This window comes from Malaclemys terrapin, chromosome 24 (genome assembly GCF_027887155.1).
Source record: "Malaclemys terrapin pileata isolate rMalTer1 chromosome 24, rMalTer1.hap1, whole genome shotgun sequence".
Lineage (NCBI taxonomy): Eukaryota > Metazoa > Chordata > Testudines > Emydidae > Malaclemys > Malaclemys terrapin.
In genome coordinates this window covers 13,170,473-13,187,511 of record NC_071528.1, presented here as the reverse complement: position 1 = coordinate 13,187,511, position 17,039 = coordinate 13,170,473, and the positions used below count along the sequence as shown (strand labels likewise).

Below are 17,039 nucleotides of genomic sequence, written 5' to 3'. Positions count from 1 at the left end.
TGCACGGGAGCCAAATCCCTGCACAGTGACTCAGTCCAGGGGAAAACAGCCACAGAAGGATTGCAAAGAACCACCCACTGAACTATCTGCAAGAGTCCTGGAGAGGTTGTTGGGATTTCAGAGCATCCCTGGGGGATGCTGGGAAGAGGGGAATTCCCCCAACAGCTGGAGCTCTCCAGCGGGACCTTTAACCAGGAAGACTGAGCCCAGGGGGAAAACCCACTGTGGATTTCACGCTCAGGAATTTTGCTCCATCCAGTGCTCAGCACAAAGATATGCCACCTTGCCCCAGTTCTGTCCAATCTCCCACTAGCTGGGCTCTCATTAACTGGCAGGCTAACGAGCAGGACCAAGGGACTGGGGAAAGCCAAGCTGTCCATGTATCAAACCACACCCTGCGCCCCACAGCACTTGGGTGTATGGGCACCCTCAACAAGGTCCGGCAGTTCAGGACGGGTGCCCCCCCCATCTGCCACGCTGCCTTGTGACATATTCCCCACCCCAATCAGTGAGGCTGCAGGGAAAGGAGGGGCCTCCGGGGTTTGAGCTGGGGGGTGAGAGGAAGAAGTCAGCACTTGGGGGTGTGGGGGAAGAGGGAAACACACAGCTGCTGAATCCTCCGACCATTCACCAGGGGGAAGGCGCAGCCGGAGAAATTAATCTCCCTAGTCGCTGATCAGATCCCATGGACTCGGGTGACCAGGAAGGGGAGGCGAGAGAGGCTGGGGAGGGGGGCGGTGTCACTGAGTGTATATCACCACAGAGCCCTGTATACAACCGAGTCGACGGCGGGTTTGAGCCGAGCGAGCGCCTTGGGGGGCCGTTGTGGTGGCATGAGAAGGGAGGCTGGCCATCCAGGCCCAGCTGGGCAGGGAGTCCCCCCTGCCCCCCAGGGGTAAAGTCGCTTCACCGACAAGGTCTGTGCTGAAGGGGGCTCTCCCGAAGCCCCCGCCGCCCAGCCAGCTCACACGCTCTGCCCACCCAGCAGCTGTCACCCACGAGCCGTTAGTCACCCTTTCGCAGCTCCCCCTACATGCACCCCTGACCTTTCTGCAGCCAAGCCCACCAGCGCTGTGTGTCACTCGCTGAGGGCGACCACAGAGCGCCTTCTACGGGAGCCCCCACCCCCCAACCCTGTATCACGCACTGTGCGAGGAAGGGAGAAGAGACTCACTCCCCCATCCCCACCCGTGCAGACCCCACAACAGAGGTTACCATGGCCCAAGGCAGCTGACATCACAGCCGCCAGGAACCCACCCCGTGCCAAGGGAGCGTGGGTGCCCGGGCCACCTGCAGCTCAGACAGGCAGGGAAACCACATAGAGGGGGCAGGGAGGGGGGCCAGTCTGAAGGGCTGTGCCGCCGGCCCCCAGCTCCTGCGATACCCCCAGCTCCGCTGCCTGGCACTAGAAGTGAAGGGATGGGGGAGGCCTGGCCTCAGAGCCTTCCCCTGAGCATGGGGGCACTTCTGCCCCCCCGGAGCAGAGCCGCCAAGTCACGTAGAGCAAGGCAGGGTGAAGCAGCCCCCAGCCAGGTGTGTGCGTGGCCAGGGACCGGCCGGGGGAGGGGGGGGGGGGGGGGAAGGACAGCGACTCAGGAAGGCGACTAGAGGACTGTGAGGGGGCAGGCAAGGACACGTGCACCCCCAGCGCAGCGCTCCGGGGGCGGGCGAGCCCCTCTGCAGCATGACTCAAGCAGCAAGTGCAAAGGCCACCAAGAGGCAGAGAGCCTCAACGCCCCCCCAACACCTACAATGGGGGAGGGGGAGGGGAGAGGAGTCAGTCACACTCCCCCCGCCCCCCCAAACCCCTCCCAAGCTCAGAGTGGCAGGTGATGGAGCAGCTGGGAGGGGAGAGGAGCAGGGAACTCCTAAAAAAGCATGGGATGCCCAAATCATAGGTAGGTTTGAGGGGCGCGGGGGGGGGCTGAAGAACATAGCCTGCTGGAAAAACCCCTCCCCATGCCCCCCCCAACAGCACCCCCACCCCCCCCCCCCACACACACACACTCATTACTCATTCTAGGAAGTGCCTGGCAGCGTAAATCACCCGCCATCTGCTCTGGGGAAAGGTGGGGGGAATATTAAAGGCCCAGCTCAGTGCTGCCTCAGGGCCCCCCCACTGCCACTTAGCTTTCCACCCGCCAGGCGGGCCGGCTTTAACCCTCGCCAGGCGGGGGGGGGGGGGGGTGTGCGTGCGCTATTCCTTCAGCCTCCTCTCCAGCTCACCCCTTTGTCCCCGCTCTCAGAAGCGGAGGATCCCAACTACCTCTGACCCTTCCGGCCAGCAAACTGCAGCCGATTTCTCTACCATCCCACCCCATGAGCTCCCTTAGGGCTCTGGGGGTGTACAGCCATGCCTCTGCCCTCCACCCCTCTGAGTCCAGCAGTCAGGGGGGACAGGGCAGACACACACACACAGCAATCCTGGTTGTGGGGAGGTGGCCAGGCCATGCTGATGTTTAGTCACATACACCCCCTAGTGGGAAGGACACCCCAGCAGGGATCGGTCATGGGTCCACCCCGCCCACCCCTAGTGCAGCGGAACGGGTGGCTTTTCAATCGGCAGCAGCCCAACACTAGGTGAGGGACTGGGCAGGATCGGCCCCCTCTGCTTCTTGGCTGAGGAGGGTCCTGGGAAGGGAGGGGAGGATTCGTGAACAAACACTTCGCTCCCTGCCTTTGCTTGGCAAGGATAAATATTTGTCTAAGCCGGGTGGCGCTGGGCTGTAAGCGCCTGAGATGCAGACAGATCCTCCTGTCCTCAGCCTGGCAAACGGGGTGCAATCCATACACCCCCACAGAACAGAAGGGAGGCCTCTGTTCTCAGCTGTGCACCCAGCCAGACCCGCGGTCTGCAGCTACCTCCGTGCCCAGCACCAATCTCCTCTGGCCGGGGTAGCGCCACCCCCGCCCTAGCTTGTCCAGCAGCGGGGACTCCCCCTACACCTGCTTCTCTCCATCCCCAGCAATAGCTTCGGCCTCATACCAGGATCCCACCCTTCCCCCCCCCCCCCAACCATCCAAGAGAGACGCTGAGTTCTGAGAAGCCGTGGGAAAAGCAGCTTAAAAATAACAGCGAACCCCCGAGCGCGTCAGATGGAGGCCGCAGAGGAAGAGGTGGGCGTGAAAGAGATGCTGCAACTTCGGCCATCGAGGTTACAGCTGGGGGGAGGGAACACTCCTCCGTCCTGGTGACGGCCCAGGGAGGAGATGTGTGCGCCCACCTACCCTGCTCAGAGCCCTGGATGTGGGGGGGGGGGGGGAGGGGAAGGGAAGGACCCCCCCAATCTAATCCCAGCCTCTGTGGCTCTCATGTTCCTCTGTGAACCGCAGTTTCTCCATGTGTAAAGGGGTGGAGGGAAAACTCAGTGCGCCCCGACATGGGGAGGAGGGGGGGGTTTGGACTCCCCAATGCACATGCACCCGATAAACCCACAGCCCCAGCGAGCGCCTCATGCACACTCCCAGATAGAGGGGCCAGCTAAGCCCTTTTCTACCAGCAGAGTGCCCTCCTATGCCCGCCAGTCACGATTCCTCTCCCTCCAGCCACAAAAGATTCCCCTCAATCAAAGGCCCAGCAGTCACGACTCCCAGCCCCCCTCCCCCCGAATCGAGCATCCAGCCATTCAAACACACGGCGCTCGCCCCCGCCAGCCGAACAAAGGGTCTCCAGTGCGGGAGCATCGCTGCCCAGGAGAGAGGCACCTTGAGAGGGTGTGGGGCACCCCAGAATCCCCTCCACCCCCCTTCTCATCTCAATGGAGACTGCTCCCTTGTTCTCCGGGAGTGGGGAGGGGAAAGCCTCCCAGAGGGGAGATTAACATACGGAGAAAAGCCTGGCTCCCCAGATGGGAGGGGGCTCAGACAGCCTTCCCCCACCCCCACCCAGCTTCCTCGCTCACCCCTAAAGAAACAGGCACTGCTGGGTATCAGCCCCACAGCACGCTGGCCTTCCCCCTCCCCACCCTCTGCTGATCATCTTTTACCAGCTCAGGTGCAAAGAAAGCGGGTGGAGGGGAGCAGCTAATTCCTTTCACCAGGCAAAATATTGACCATTTCCAGCATGTACAGGGTGGGCCAGACTTTGGGGCTAAATCAGAGGGACTCAAAGTGGGGTTCATTTCCCCCTCCACCAAGCTGAGCACAGTTTTGGCCTTGCTCGCTCATCAGAGACCTGAAAGCCGTTTACGACCATGATCTTGTGAAACCTCATGAACATCCCATTCCAGGTACTGTCCCCGTCGCATGGGGGAGGAAGCCAAGGTGCAGAGAGAGGGGGTGGGGGGCAGGACTCCCCTGTGAGTCAGTGGCAGATAATCCAGATGTGCCATCTCCCCTCCACACACACTTACTTCCCCCCCCCAAGCCAAGGATAGAACCCAGGAGTCCTGTCTCCCAGTCGTCCCCCCCCCCGCCACGCTCTAACCACTAGATTCCACTCACCTCCCCAAGCTGAGGAGGCAACCCGGGAGTCCTGGCTCCCCAGTGTCCTTCCTCCAGCCATTATACAATCCTGCCTCCCTCTTAAACCAGTCACCCCCCCCACACACACACACACACACACACACACTCAGTGACAGTCCCCAAGTCTCTCTAGACTCCTCCAGGTCCCCTTGACGTCAGCAGCCACCCAAGGCTCCCTCTCCTTCCTGGCAGCGAGCCTGACTCACACCTTCCTCCTTGCGCACCCCTTCCTGACCCTTGGCTGTTATTAGCCAAGGAAACTGGAGAGCCTGGAGCGAGCGTGAGCTCACCGCCTGTCGGCTCCCAGCAGCACTAAAAATAATCCCTTCCTCTCCGAGCGCAGGGCCGGGAGTCGGGGGGCTGTTATCCAACCCTCGGCATCACACACACGCCAGCCGGTTCTTGCAAACGCCAAGGAGGCGGGAGCAGGTTTAACAGAGGTAGCACTGAGATTAGCAGGGAAACGGCTCCAGATTCCAACCCCCCTGCCCCCCCCCCCCCCCCGCAGGAGACACCCCATCCCCTCTCCCCTGCCCCAGCTCTGCCAGGAAGGGAGTGGAGACAGCCAGCCATTTCACTAGCCCTGCACCAAAACCGATCGCCTCCCATAGCGCCCCCTCTCCCCTAGCCTGGCAGCCAGTGCCACCCCATCCCACAGCCCAGCCCTGTAGCCTGCCCCTCCCATTCAATAACACCGGCCCAAATCCTGAACCCCGATGGGGGCCATCAAGCTAACCCAGCCACTGCCCCCACCCCATCCCCCTTCCTTCGAGTGCTCCCCCTTGTGAACGCCGGCACACCGGTCCCTCCCGGGCTTGCTAGTTACCGAACCAACCAATCCCTGCCACCAAATGAATGCCCCCTCTGGGTACCCCCACCTTCCGAGCAGGGGCAGGGTGGGATGGTTCCCCTCCCCCACACATTCTTTCAGCTCCCCCCCCCAGAAAGCAGGATGCTCCAACATAAACACATCCCGCCCAGCCAGCCCGCTCCAACGCCCACAGAAGGGATGGAAAGGCTCCCACTGAGTTCACTGGCCATTGGAGCAAGGCCACTGCCCCCTCCCTGTCCAGCCAGCGCCCTGGATGGGGCAATATTCGTCTCCCCCCCACCCGCAGGTAGGAGAGGAATGTCCGCACCCAGGACAGGAATGGTTGTGCTCGGTCCCGGGGATCCTGCCAGTTTCCCCCAGGGATTCTGCTGTCCTAGATCCGTTGGGAAGCAAGGGAGGGGCGGGGGGAGACGAACCAGCAGCAGGGACCCTGCAGGCTGTTGCCAAGTCCGGGGAGGGAAATCTAATTTACTGTCTCCGAATCCAGCCCCGGAGATACAGGGAGCGCGTCCCTGCTGATTCCCAGAAATGCGGATGACTCACAGAACGCTGCATTCCCTCCTCTCCAAGCGCCTGCCCTGATGTAACCTTTGCTTTCCCCCACCCCCCGCCCAGCAGGGGATGAGAACAGGGTGGGTGCCAGTGGATGGATGGATGGCTGGCTCAGCAGGGAGGCGCCCTGACACCAGCGCAATAGGAGACTGGTACCAGCTGGGAGGGGGCAGGAAATCAGAGCCCTCCCCCCCCTGTTATTGACAAGACTGTCCTCTGCCCTGGCTACTCAAGAGAATACAGTGCCCTATGCAGGGCAGAGCCCTCTCCCCACAGGGCAGGGCCAGCGCCCCACAAAACGCAGGCTTGATGCTATGGGTCAGCCCAGGTCAGACCCAGAGGAGAGAAGCTGATCCAAACCAAGGGGAAGGAAACAGCCTCTGCCCTCCCCCAGAATAGGCTTAACAACCTTCTCTCCAGCTGCACACAGCTGCAGCTGGAACCCTGACACCGGCACTCCACCACGGCCGCTGCTGCTGAGGGATTTTCCATCCAGAGGGAAAAAAAAAAGGGGGGAGGGAGGATGAAGTACCAAAACACAAAAAACTTCCACCATTGAGAAATAACATTCCTCTCGCCTCAGCCACCTAGTGACCTCAGAAACGGAGCCAGGCCCTGAATCCGTGCTGCTGGGAGGGGCTGCGGGGCCTTCCAAGGGGAGTACAGATCCCTACCCGCTCCGGCAGGGTCTGGGATGGTGCCTAGAGCCCCAGAGACACCAGTACCCTCTTCCCCAGTCCCGGCAGGCAGGCTAAGCTACGCTGGGGTAGGGTGGGGAAGGTTGTATGCATGGCGGAGGCTGCTGGACAAGGACCAATACCCCTTCACCGCCCGGCAGCTCTGCTGAGCCGGTGGGCAGTCCCCCTAGGAAAGGGGCATCATCCGACCCCTTGAATGTGGCAATGAGCTTTGGCAGGAAGTTCACCAGCAACTACTAGGACATCAGCCGCGGCACGGGAACCCGGCCCCCAGCTTGGGGTAAGCGCCACGCCTCCTGCCCGGTAGTCATTTCCTTAAGGTACCAAGGGGAAGGCTTAGATGGCGTTTTCTCCCACGCACACACCCCCCCCCCCCCAGAGGAAGTCGGAGCACAGCAGATCTCCCTGCTATTATCAGAGAGCCCTACACAGGCAGAACCAAGGCGAGAAGCATGAATGAGAGGCGTGGTTTCCTGTCCCCGGCCCCCAGGTGCTGGCTGTTCCTCTGTGCTCAGAGAAGGCTTCCTGAGGCAGAGATCCTGTCAACAAACCCATGGGGGGGCGGGGTGGGGGTCACCACTTCCCAGCCTGGGCTTCCCACTCATTTTACTGCAGTAGGGAACAGAGACTAGTGGCATGGGAGGCCTTTTCCGGCTCTAGCTTCAGTGACAGAGGAAGGGGGGGGGGGGGCAGCTTCGACTGGGACCTACACTTTGCATCCAAGGCGCATGGGACACAGACTGACCAGGAGAGCCTACACCTCTGCAATTCAGCGCCTCTAAGGAGCAACCTTCTAACCCCCTGGCCCCCCGCCCCGCCACAAAGGAGGAATAAACCCTTTCGCTGCAAGGCCTGGAATGCACCGATTCCATCCTGCAGACACAAGCATGGTAATCAAAGCCAGCCCTGCTCCAGGCAGGTCGGCCAGCTTTCCCCCCCTCCCCCCGCCCCTTTCCTTAAAGCAGCCACCACTCCCCCATTACCATGTTGGCTGGGCCATCATACAAGTTTTCAAGATGAGACAACGCATGCACACACCATGCAGGAGGACCCCACCCCAGCCTCTTTGCTGGCTCTGCCCCTGCCCACCCTCCCAGGGCATGAGACAGCAAGCCCCAGCCAGGAATCTTAGCCCGACCCAGGAGGATTCCTGCCCTCTGCCTGTTTCTAGGCCTGGGAGGGGCATTGTGCAGGGAGATTCCTCAGGGCTCCTACCCAGGCTGCAACCAGAACAGCTCGTCACAGGGAGCGTCTCGCGCCCTGTGTGCACGGCCCCCACCCTGAAAGGAGGGACAGGGGGACAATTCCGAGACCATCCCCGAGGCAGGTGAGGGGTGGGGGAAGGTCTCAACTGATCAGACACCAAACCAAGCTGAGAAACTGGGACCTGAAGCCAGCTCACCTTCTGCCAGAACACGCCACTGAGCCGCTAGCATTTCACCAATGCCCCACGCCAACCCAGAAAAGCACTCATGCCCAAAAGCCACGTAGGAGACGGGCCTCTGGCCCTTTGCCGGAACCCAGATCCCTGCAGCAGTTCACCGTTGTGAGCCCGGCTAGATTCACAGGGAAGCCGCGTCCGAGCGCAGGGGGATGGGGTGCTCTGTTGCCCCCCCCCGGGGGGGGGGAACCCTCCAACCCCAGAAGCACCCAGTTGGCTTTGCAGCAGCTCACCAAGCAGCGCGTTAGATGGGCCGTACAGAGTCAAGGTCGTCCGCAGGAGGTCCAAGAGCATCCAGGTTGCAAGGTGACTTTGGGGAAACCCACACTGCACGCGGAGGGGCCTGGTGGCTCTGCCACCCTTCCAGGTGCCCTGGCCTAGAAAAGCACTAGCCCCACAGCAGCAGAGTCCTGGCACGCAGGTCTGCAAGGAAGCGCTGCAGCCAGCCTCCCATGTTTTCCCCACCCACTCAGCTCCAGAGGAGAGCAGTTAAAAGGTACCAAGCAGGGCTGGGCATTCGCAGGTGTTTGCACAGCGCTTGGGGGATGGGAAGTGGCCCCCAGCACTGCGCTGGTGGCTCAGAATTAATCCAGGGACTTGAAAATTCTTTTAAAAATAAACTCATGGGCTCGCCGGGGAGGAAGGAGAGAGAATTTTTAAGACCAAAAACAAAGAAGCAGGAACCCGCTCAACTTTAAAGCCAGAGGGAGGTGAAGAGGTGAATTCCACACCCAGCTGCAGTCTGCCGTTTCCTTCCCTCCCCACCTCCCCTCAGACACACATCAGAGGGTCACCCAGCAATGGGAGGGTTTCCTTGAAGCCCAAGCCATGGGTAGAGAGAACAAAAACCCACCCTCCCCCCCTTTGTCTGATTAGCAACCTCTCATCTTTGGGAGCGCAGGCAGCCAGCCGTCAAGTAACTTCACAGTTATCCTAACCCAGCGCCACCCCCTGCCCCCTCCCCAACCATAAGCTCAAGACCATAGTGCAGACACTCGAAAGCTGCTGCGTCTGGTTTTCCTGAAGGGCGGCTCAGGCCCTGGGAGAAGAGCCCCCACCCCCTTGTGATCTGAAGGTGCAAACCTCCAACACAAAGCTGTGTCCTGGTAGGATCCGCATATACACACAAGGCCCCTCCCCCCGCCTGATTCTGCAGACACAATATTCCCTCAAGCAATAAAAGCAACTGTTAGGGTAGGAATCCTGCTTTTGTCTTTAAATTGGGGGAAATGGGGAAATCAGTCCCCAAATACACCCGCTGTGTCGAGAATGGGGACCCTGCAGCACACCTTGAGGTCAGGACCTTGGCCGAGGCAGCACTGACCTTGGCCTAGACCCTTCGTCATCCTTTGCCTCAGTTTCCCCTCCCACTCTATTTAGACCAGTGGTTCTCAACCTCTTTACCATTGTGGGCCGCACATGTGGCTCTCTGTGTGTGGTATGTGGGCCACATCCACACAATACATAGATATGACCTGTATGGCCCTGAGGATGTCACGTGGGCCGCAGCGGTGTGCTGATTGGACTGCAGGTTGAGAACCACTGATTTAGACTGAACTCTTCAGGGCACGGACCGTCGCTCCCTAGGCGTTTGTGCAGTGCCTGGCACAGCGGGGCCCTGATTTGGGTCAAGGCCTTTAGGCAGTACAGTAACAAATGATCATCAAATCCCTTCACCACAGACACAGGCCTCTAGGTTTCTCTTTTGCTGAGATCTCTAGCCTTCAGCGCATACAGGAAGCTGTGGGGGCGGGGAAGGTCAGATACAAGCCCCCTGCAGAGAAATCTTTGCCCAGGTCAATGCACCAATATTTCTGCTTCTCACCTGAGTTTCAGTTAAGCTTTCCAGAGCCTGCATCACTGACTGTTCTGGTCTGGATGCCTGAGACTGAAAGAAAAAATAAAAAAGGGGGTGTGTGCGCGTGTGGCTGGGGGGTGGGTGGGTGGATTGCATGTCACTTTCACTATTTATACACCGAGCTACAGAGCAACCAATGAAATATTCAACTTGCTGCCGTTCCCAGCGCCAACCTTCCCCCCCCAAAGGGTTGTGTTGGAGGAAGTGGCATCCGTTCTGCTGAGCGAGATCACATTCTAGCCCTTTAATAATAGATGAGCAGAATGTGTGTGTTGGGGGCGGGGGGGAAATAATAAAAAGCCATTTACCATCAAGCCAGCTTCCACCGTGGGGACAAGCGTCAGTTTGCTTCCTTCCACGACCCCCAAATCCTGCAGCTTTCCAGAGCTGAGCCGACTGCAGAAGGGAAAAAGCCATGGACAGAGAGAAGGACGTCAGAGCTCCCTGGTATTAAATCAGTAACATGCACATCCAGCAAAAAGGGACGGTTAAAGGAAGGGGGCCTGGTTTGCTTTAGAACCCAACCCAGGTACCCTCCTGAGCTCCCTCATGGCTCCCCTGACTCTGAACTGGCTCTCAGGCCAGGGGGCTGCAGGATCGGCAGGGGGGGGGTTAATTTACATTTAGCACAATGCCTCCCCCCAGTTTACCCTCTGAATCTCATTCCAGCCCCTTCCCCCTCAATGCACAATTGTGTCCGTCTCGCTCCCCCTCCAGTTTATTATGTAAACATCCTATCCGAGGGGCAGGAGGCAGGGAACGACACTGCAGTCATCAGTCAAGCAGCCATTGCCACTAACCCGGGCAGCAGACTGGGACACAAGAGGAGGCACTAGCTTGTGTGTCTAACAAAACCTCCCCCCAGAGGACAGGCAGGATTCAGATGACTGGGGGTGGGGGGCAGAGAGAGGAGGAAATTGTGACCAGTTTGGGGAGGAGGGTAGGGTGGGGGTGTGGACACCCGCCCCCCTTTTTTCCCCCTCCAAGCACTGTAATCATAGATGTAAAGGATCTCTTTCCCCCCCCACACACACACACAGTCACCCCCCTCAATTAGACACCATGCCAGGGTGCTTCATTCACTCAAACCCGCTGCACAAGGAGGGGAACCAATCAAGAGCAAAGGCTCCTTCATTTTAGTCTCGGAGGTTCCTTTCTCTATTTTGGCTACTGTTGTGGGGGGGGGGGGGGTGGGCTAGAAGGGAAGGGGTGCGGGAAGAGTATCCCACAGAACCCCCCCCCCCCCTTTCTGCACCTTAAGCCTTGACCAGTCTCGGATCTGCCACAAACCTGGCTCCTGCTAAACAAAGGACTATCCCACCTCCCAGCCCTGCCACGCCAGAATTCAACTCTCAAAGAGCCCCCCCTCCCCCCGCCGTCCTCGCCTGCATTTGGGTTTTGGAAAAGGGGGCGGGGGGGAGCGTCGTGCCGGGAAAAAGCCGCCTCTGAATCCCACCTCGGTTCAACCTTTAGAACAAAGGGCACCGCGCCGCGCACTTCCTAGTGACTCAGTGCAACACGGCGCCCCAGCGGGGTGCAGGCAGGATGGGGCCCCGCGCGCACACAAAGCCAGGGGAAACTTTTGTGGGATCAAAGCCTACGGAGAGGCTCCATTTTAGGTCCAGATCCCAGCAGCTTCCCCGGGACCCCGGCTCGGCTCAGTCCAGCCGTGCTAGGGGAGCCGACTGGTGGGGGAGACTGGGACCCATCCCGCCTGGTGCAGGTTGAGAAATGGGGCCACACACACACACAGGGGCCCCCGGGAGCCGTTGCTTTGCAATAGAGGCGAAGAATTAAACCCCTCTACTAGCCACTTTAAAGAAACCAAAGCGCCAAGGGGCTGGGGGAGGGGAGGGGGGGAGATCCTTGCTCGCCCCCCCGCCCCACAGATTGGTGAGCCCCTGAGTTGGGTCCCTTCTGGGGTAGTTTATGGGGGGAGGGGTGCTAGACCTACCTTTCTTTATGCAAGAGAGCCAGCCTCTCCTTGGGCACTTTGAGCCTCTGGGACAGTCTCCGCTTCAGTCCTTCCACCGTCTCTTCCACGGGGACTGAGAGCTCATAACGGGTCCCGGTGGTGGTGTTGATGTACAGATTCATGGAGGGCTCGTTCGGGACGGCCTCGCAGGCTGGGGCACCCCGGCTGCAGCTCCTGGCGCTGGGCTGCTGGTCCATTCGGTGACCTGGGGGGGCGGGCAGGGAGCAGCGGTTGGTGTGGCACGGGGGGAACCAAGGTTGGGGGGGGTGGACAAAAAAAGGAAGTAGAAGGGAACAAAGGAGCGACCAGAGCGCCCGGTTCGGCTGCGCGCACACACGCGCACACACACACACACACACACACACACACACACACACACACCAGCCGGGGTGGGATCGCCTTCCCGAGTCCTCCCTCGCTCCGGTTTAATATCCAAGGGTCACTCCGGATCCGTGGGGTCCTTCCAGGTCTTCCTCGCGCGGGGTTTTAAAGGGGACTTGGTGGGGGAGGGGAGGGGACCAGCTCTCCCTGAAGAACAAGGGAGTTTGCCCCGATTTAACCTCCCTAAAAAAAATAGTAAGAATAAAACCCCACAAGTCACTCTCGCATCGGGGATTTCCCTTCCCCGGATGCCTCCTGAGGACGCGGATCTCGTCGGGAGATGCTGCTCCCGTGTGTGTGTGTGAGAGAGAGTGAGAAGGGGGGGTGCTGCCTCCGTGCTGGGGGGCTGCAGAGGGAGTAGTGGGGGGGAAAAAAGGCTTTTTCGTTCCTGATTCCCCACCCCCTTGGGGCTGAACCCGGCTACCCGGCAGCCGCCGCTCCGAGCTGCGCCGGTGTCGCGGTGTGAAAGTAACACACACACGGTACCCACACACACACAAAAAGTTCTAATGTATCAACGTTCTGGGGGGGGGCGGAGCTAATTTCCCCCCTCATTCACTTCTTACTCCTTTCGCGCAGCCGCCAGCCAACCCGGCCTCTCCGAACGTTGAGACAGGCAACCCGGGGCCAATCGCGGCCGGCCCGGTGCTCCCCCACGTGGAAGCCTGACTCCTCCCTCCCTTTCAGAGCGCTCCACCTCCACCCCCCGTCCCCCTCCCCCCAGCCACCCCACTTTCCCCCCTACGCCTTTGCCCAGCAGATCCTGACCCACTGGACACAGGAGGGTTGCCTGGTGCCTGGCTAGATTCCTCCCCACCCACACACTTGCAAAGCCAGCCCCCCCCCCCGCTCTTTTTTTTTTAAGCCATTCATAATATATTAGCCTCACAACAAAGGGCTCCGCAGAAAAACCTCCGCTCAGCTGCTCCCTGGGTTTGGGGAAAGGAGGGTGAGGGGAGATTTACACGCGTGCTCAGCGGCCAGGTCTGGGGGCTGGTCTCCGTCCCGGTGTGGGACGACACACACACACACACACACACACGATTGCAGCTTCTTCCTTGTTTCTGCTGCTGCCCGCAAGCCGCGCACGGGAAAGGCCATGAATGACCCGAGCCTGCGCCGCAAAGCCATTGTTCTAAGGAGCGGGGAGGGTATTACATTTCTTAAGATGGAAGGAAATCCTTTGCTTAGCACCCCCCCGGGGATAAACTGGAGGAAGGTGGTCGCTCCAGAACTACGCCAAGGATGTCGCTTATTCCAAACAATGGCCGGCCGGGGTGCTCCCTCCCAGGCCGGTTCTAGACCCTCGAGGTCTGCGAGGAGCTGGGAACAGTGGAAGCGCTTGGCAACGGCTTTCGCCTAATCCGGAGTGCGCGGAGGTCACGGAGCGAACAGCACGTGAAGAGAGACAGACAGACATTCCCCCCACACACATACTGACTGTCAGGAGCGGGGGGGGGGGGGTCTATGGGGAAATATCCAACTATTACAACATGCGGATGAGGACTGAGCAAAGCCCAGACTCGGATGCAATCCTCCTTGGGCAAATTCCGGTTCCAGGCAACTTCAAGGTTTGCTGGGGACAAGGGGGGAGGTCAAAGCGCGCACTGGCGGTGCAGAATTGCTCGGTGTTATACGCGGGGGTTATGAACCCAGCAGCCGGAGACGGTGCCGAATGAATCCGCAAAGCAAGGGCGCCCCCTGCTGGGTACGGAAAGCCCGGCAGGCAGGTTAGAATCGGGGAGCCTTGCCTGGAGTGTGGGAACCAACCCCACAGAGACCGTCAGCGCTGTAGGAACAGCGTGTCCTCTGTGCAGATGGGAACGGAAGAGCCACTTAAAACACCCCCCTCCCCTACCTAAATACAACGATACCTGGCTAGCTGCTCCTTTGGCGGTTAAGACGGGCGTTGGCACAAACATCGCCCCAACCCTATTCGATCTTGTGTGTAAACGGCCCGGCTAGCAAGGGGCAGGTTAGTTAACCAACCCGATCTGGGTGTAGGGCCGAGGAGCACATCCAGGCGTAGGCGAGGGCTCGGCCCTTTCTGGCACCTGAGGGCAGCAGGCTGGGTTCTTCTGAACAATGGGGTCATAAAGGATCACGCACCAGGGAGTTGAATTGCCTGGAAACCCGCCTCCCTCCCCCGGGTGGGGGCTGAACCCTTGGAACATCCGGCCTGAAATAAGTCGCCTTAACTCCTGCCCTCGCCTGGGAAGGTGAAATCAAATGATTGATTTCTGCTCAAAATAAGGAGCGCTACAGTCACTCCCTCGTGACAACTCGGATCTCTTTCTTCCATCCAGCTATGCCTGGGTGTCTCCCATTCTCCCCCAGGCATTAGATTTGAAACTGTAGATTAAAGCCACCTACAAACGCTCTCAGGTCTCTCTCAGGAAAGTTTAAAATCCAAAAACCCCAATCCTGCCAAGCCTTTTCAGTGACATCTGCCTTGTTCGATTCAAGCAGAACTCCAATGAAAAACAACTCCAATTGACTCAGGTTGCCTCGAGTTTCATTGAAGTCAGAAAGAAACTTTTTCGGAGGGAGCCCCCTGAGAGACGCTTAAAAACGGGATCTGGCCGCTGTGGGACTCCTGGAAGGTTTCCCCGGAAAGGGGTGACTACAGGGGAGCCTTTACGCTCAGTTTAGTTTGCCAAGGTGCTGATCAGACTGTGGTGTGAACCAGGAGCCGCTCCAAAGGCTCTACATCGGTAGCGAGATCGGAATCGGAGCCAGGGACTCTCTCCCCGACAGCCCGCCCCTCTTCCTTAAAAGACACCGAAACCCTCGTTTAAAAGATGGATTTGGGAGTTGTCTTTAAGGCCCGAAGCCAAACAAGCAGGAATCTCGTGGGGGGCCCAGCCGGGTTCCTCCGGGCGCTCTCAGTCGCTGGCTTGAGAGGAGTTAAATCCCCCCCGCCCGGGAACAGCACGAAATGACTTACCAGGTCCAGCGAATCCTTCCCCTTCGCCTCCTTCACCCTGCGCGCAGCCGGAATGGCTCGGGACCCCCCCAAAAAGAAACTATATCCCGGTAAACACGTGATCCAATCCGGCTCCAATCGTCCCCCAAGCAGGTAAATCCCGGGCTAGTCCAGAGCGCGCACAACAAGGGGGAAATCCAGCTCCCTTCCCAGCCTGGCTCTCGGGCTTGTGAAGCGGCTCCGAGCGAGGGCAGCCTTATTCTTTAATGTTTGGGAGGCGCTAGAGAAGTTTTATCCCCCCCCCCGCGCACCATTAGCTGGGGTGGAGCCTGAGAGAGAAGGATCAGCCATGCCGAGTCAGCAGGGAGATTGGAGGTGACGCAACTCTCACACCTGCCCAGCGCCGGCCCATTTTCAGTAACTCTTTCACAACCCGCCCGGCTTCTGCAGCCTCTGCTTTGTGGTTCCCCATTCCGCCTTCCAGTAAAGGCCAGCTCAGAACGCTCCTTATTGCTCCACACACCCGGCCCCGGGGTGCTAGGCGCTGTACGTCCACCTAGCGGAGAGGGTTAGCCCTGAAAAGTGTATCAGCTGAACAAAGATGAAGGAGGATCCCATCCTCGTACTCGTGGGAAACTGAGGCACACAGAGAGGACGTGCCTTGCCCGGTGTCTCACAGGGACAGAGCGGCAGAGGTAGGAGCTGACCACAGAACTCCTGGCCCAGGGTCTTAAAACAGGCCCCTCCGATAGCCAGTGGTTTTCAATTCATTTGCCATTCTGAGCCGCATAGGTAGCGTCCACACAAGTGAGGTTTTTACTCACAAAAGCTTATGCCCAAATAAATCTGTTAGTCTTTAAGGTGCCACCAGACTCCTTGTTGTCCACACACTGGATCAGTGGTTCTCAAACGTTTGTGCTGGTGCAAGCCCCTGAGTGCACCCCCCCCCCCCCAATAAATGAAAAACACTTTTGTATATGTTTAACACCATTATAAATGCTGGAGGCAAAGCAGGGTTTGGGGTGGAGGCTGACAGCTTGTGACCCCCCATGTAATAACCTCCCAACCCCCAGTTTGAGAACCCCTGTACTATATTAGATATTTACTACTTGGATGGCCCTGAGGATGTCACAGAGGCGGCAGCTGTGGGCTGCAAGCGATGAGAACCACTGTTACAGCACTTTCAGTTTCCCAGTTTCTCATCATAACTTAGCTTTAAAGGGACAGTCGGTTCAGCTAGGGCAGAATTAAAAAAAAAAAAAGACTGCAAAAAAAGAAGAAGAGGTTTGCAGCTCTAAGGCCAATAGAAACGTTGCTAAGTTTGGTTTGGCTAATAAAGCAAAGTTGTGTTAGATCAAAGCCCACAGGCGCATGGACACACACATCTGTGCCCTGCAGCGAGACCCGCTGCAGCTTTGGGGAGCAGACAGGGGATGGTGCTTTCCCAGGACGCAGCCTTTCGGAAAGGCGTGTAGATCTTCAGAGTGTGCTCCGCCCTCTGTTAGGCATTGATCAACTGTGAAATAGTTCACAGCCTTGCCCTGGAAATGCTCCTTGTCAGATTTCAGGGCTAATGCCCCTTGGGATGGCATGGGGTAGGACACCCTTCTCTTAGGATTCGGGGGACATCACCACCTCAGTTCTCATGTTGAAGAGTTTTCTCTGTAACCATAAGGCCTAGGGATGTGTTATTTTTATTTGAATAAAGGCCCGGATTCTGGAGCACTAGCTGGCAGAAGCTAGGAGAAAGTGGCATGGCCTGGGTCAATCACCTAACGCTAGTGCAGGTGAACCAGAAAGTGAAACTGACTCAAAACAAACGTGAAACTGACTAGCCTGGCTTTAGGATGCCCTAAGTGAAATGCAGAAAGTAAACAAACCGCAGCAATAGGGGAAAGCAAATCAGATTGTG

General features: G+C 58.6%; 1 protein-coding gene across 3 annotated transcripts in view; it reads right to left on the bottom strand.

Moving 5' to 3' along the window:
- Positions 1-15,454, bottom strand: part of MIDN (midnolin) — a 31,511-nt gene extending 16,057 nt beyond the window's left edge. Inside the window, exons 1-4 of one of the 3 annotated variants that reach the window (XM_054013921.1) lie at positions 15,149-15,454; positions 11,800-12,025; positions 10,154-10,241; positions 9,813-9,875 (exon numbers count right to left, since the gene is read on the bottom strand). In XM_054013921.1, coding sequence (XP_053869896.1) covers positions 9,813-9,875; positions 10,154-10,241; positions 11,800-12,017 — 369 coding nt within the window. In that variant the 5' untranslated portion in view covers positions 12,018-12,025; positions 15,149-15,454. Of the gene's footprint in view, positions 1-9,812; positions 9,876-10,153; positions 10,242-11,799; positions 12,026-12,201; positions 12,665-14,075; positions 14,276-15,148 lie in introns of those variants that run through there. The other 2 variants (XM_054013923.1, XM_054013922.1) reach the window with 2 other exon arrangements.
- Between the last annotated feature and the right edge of the window lie 1,585 nt (positions 15,455-17,039).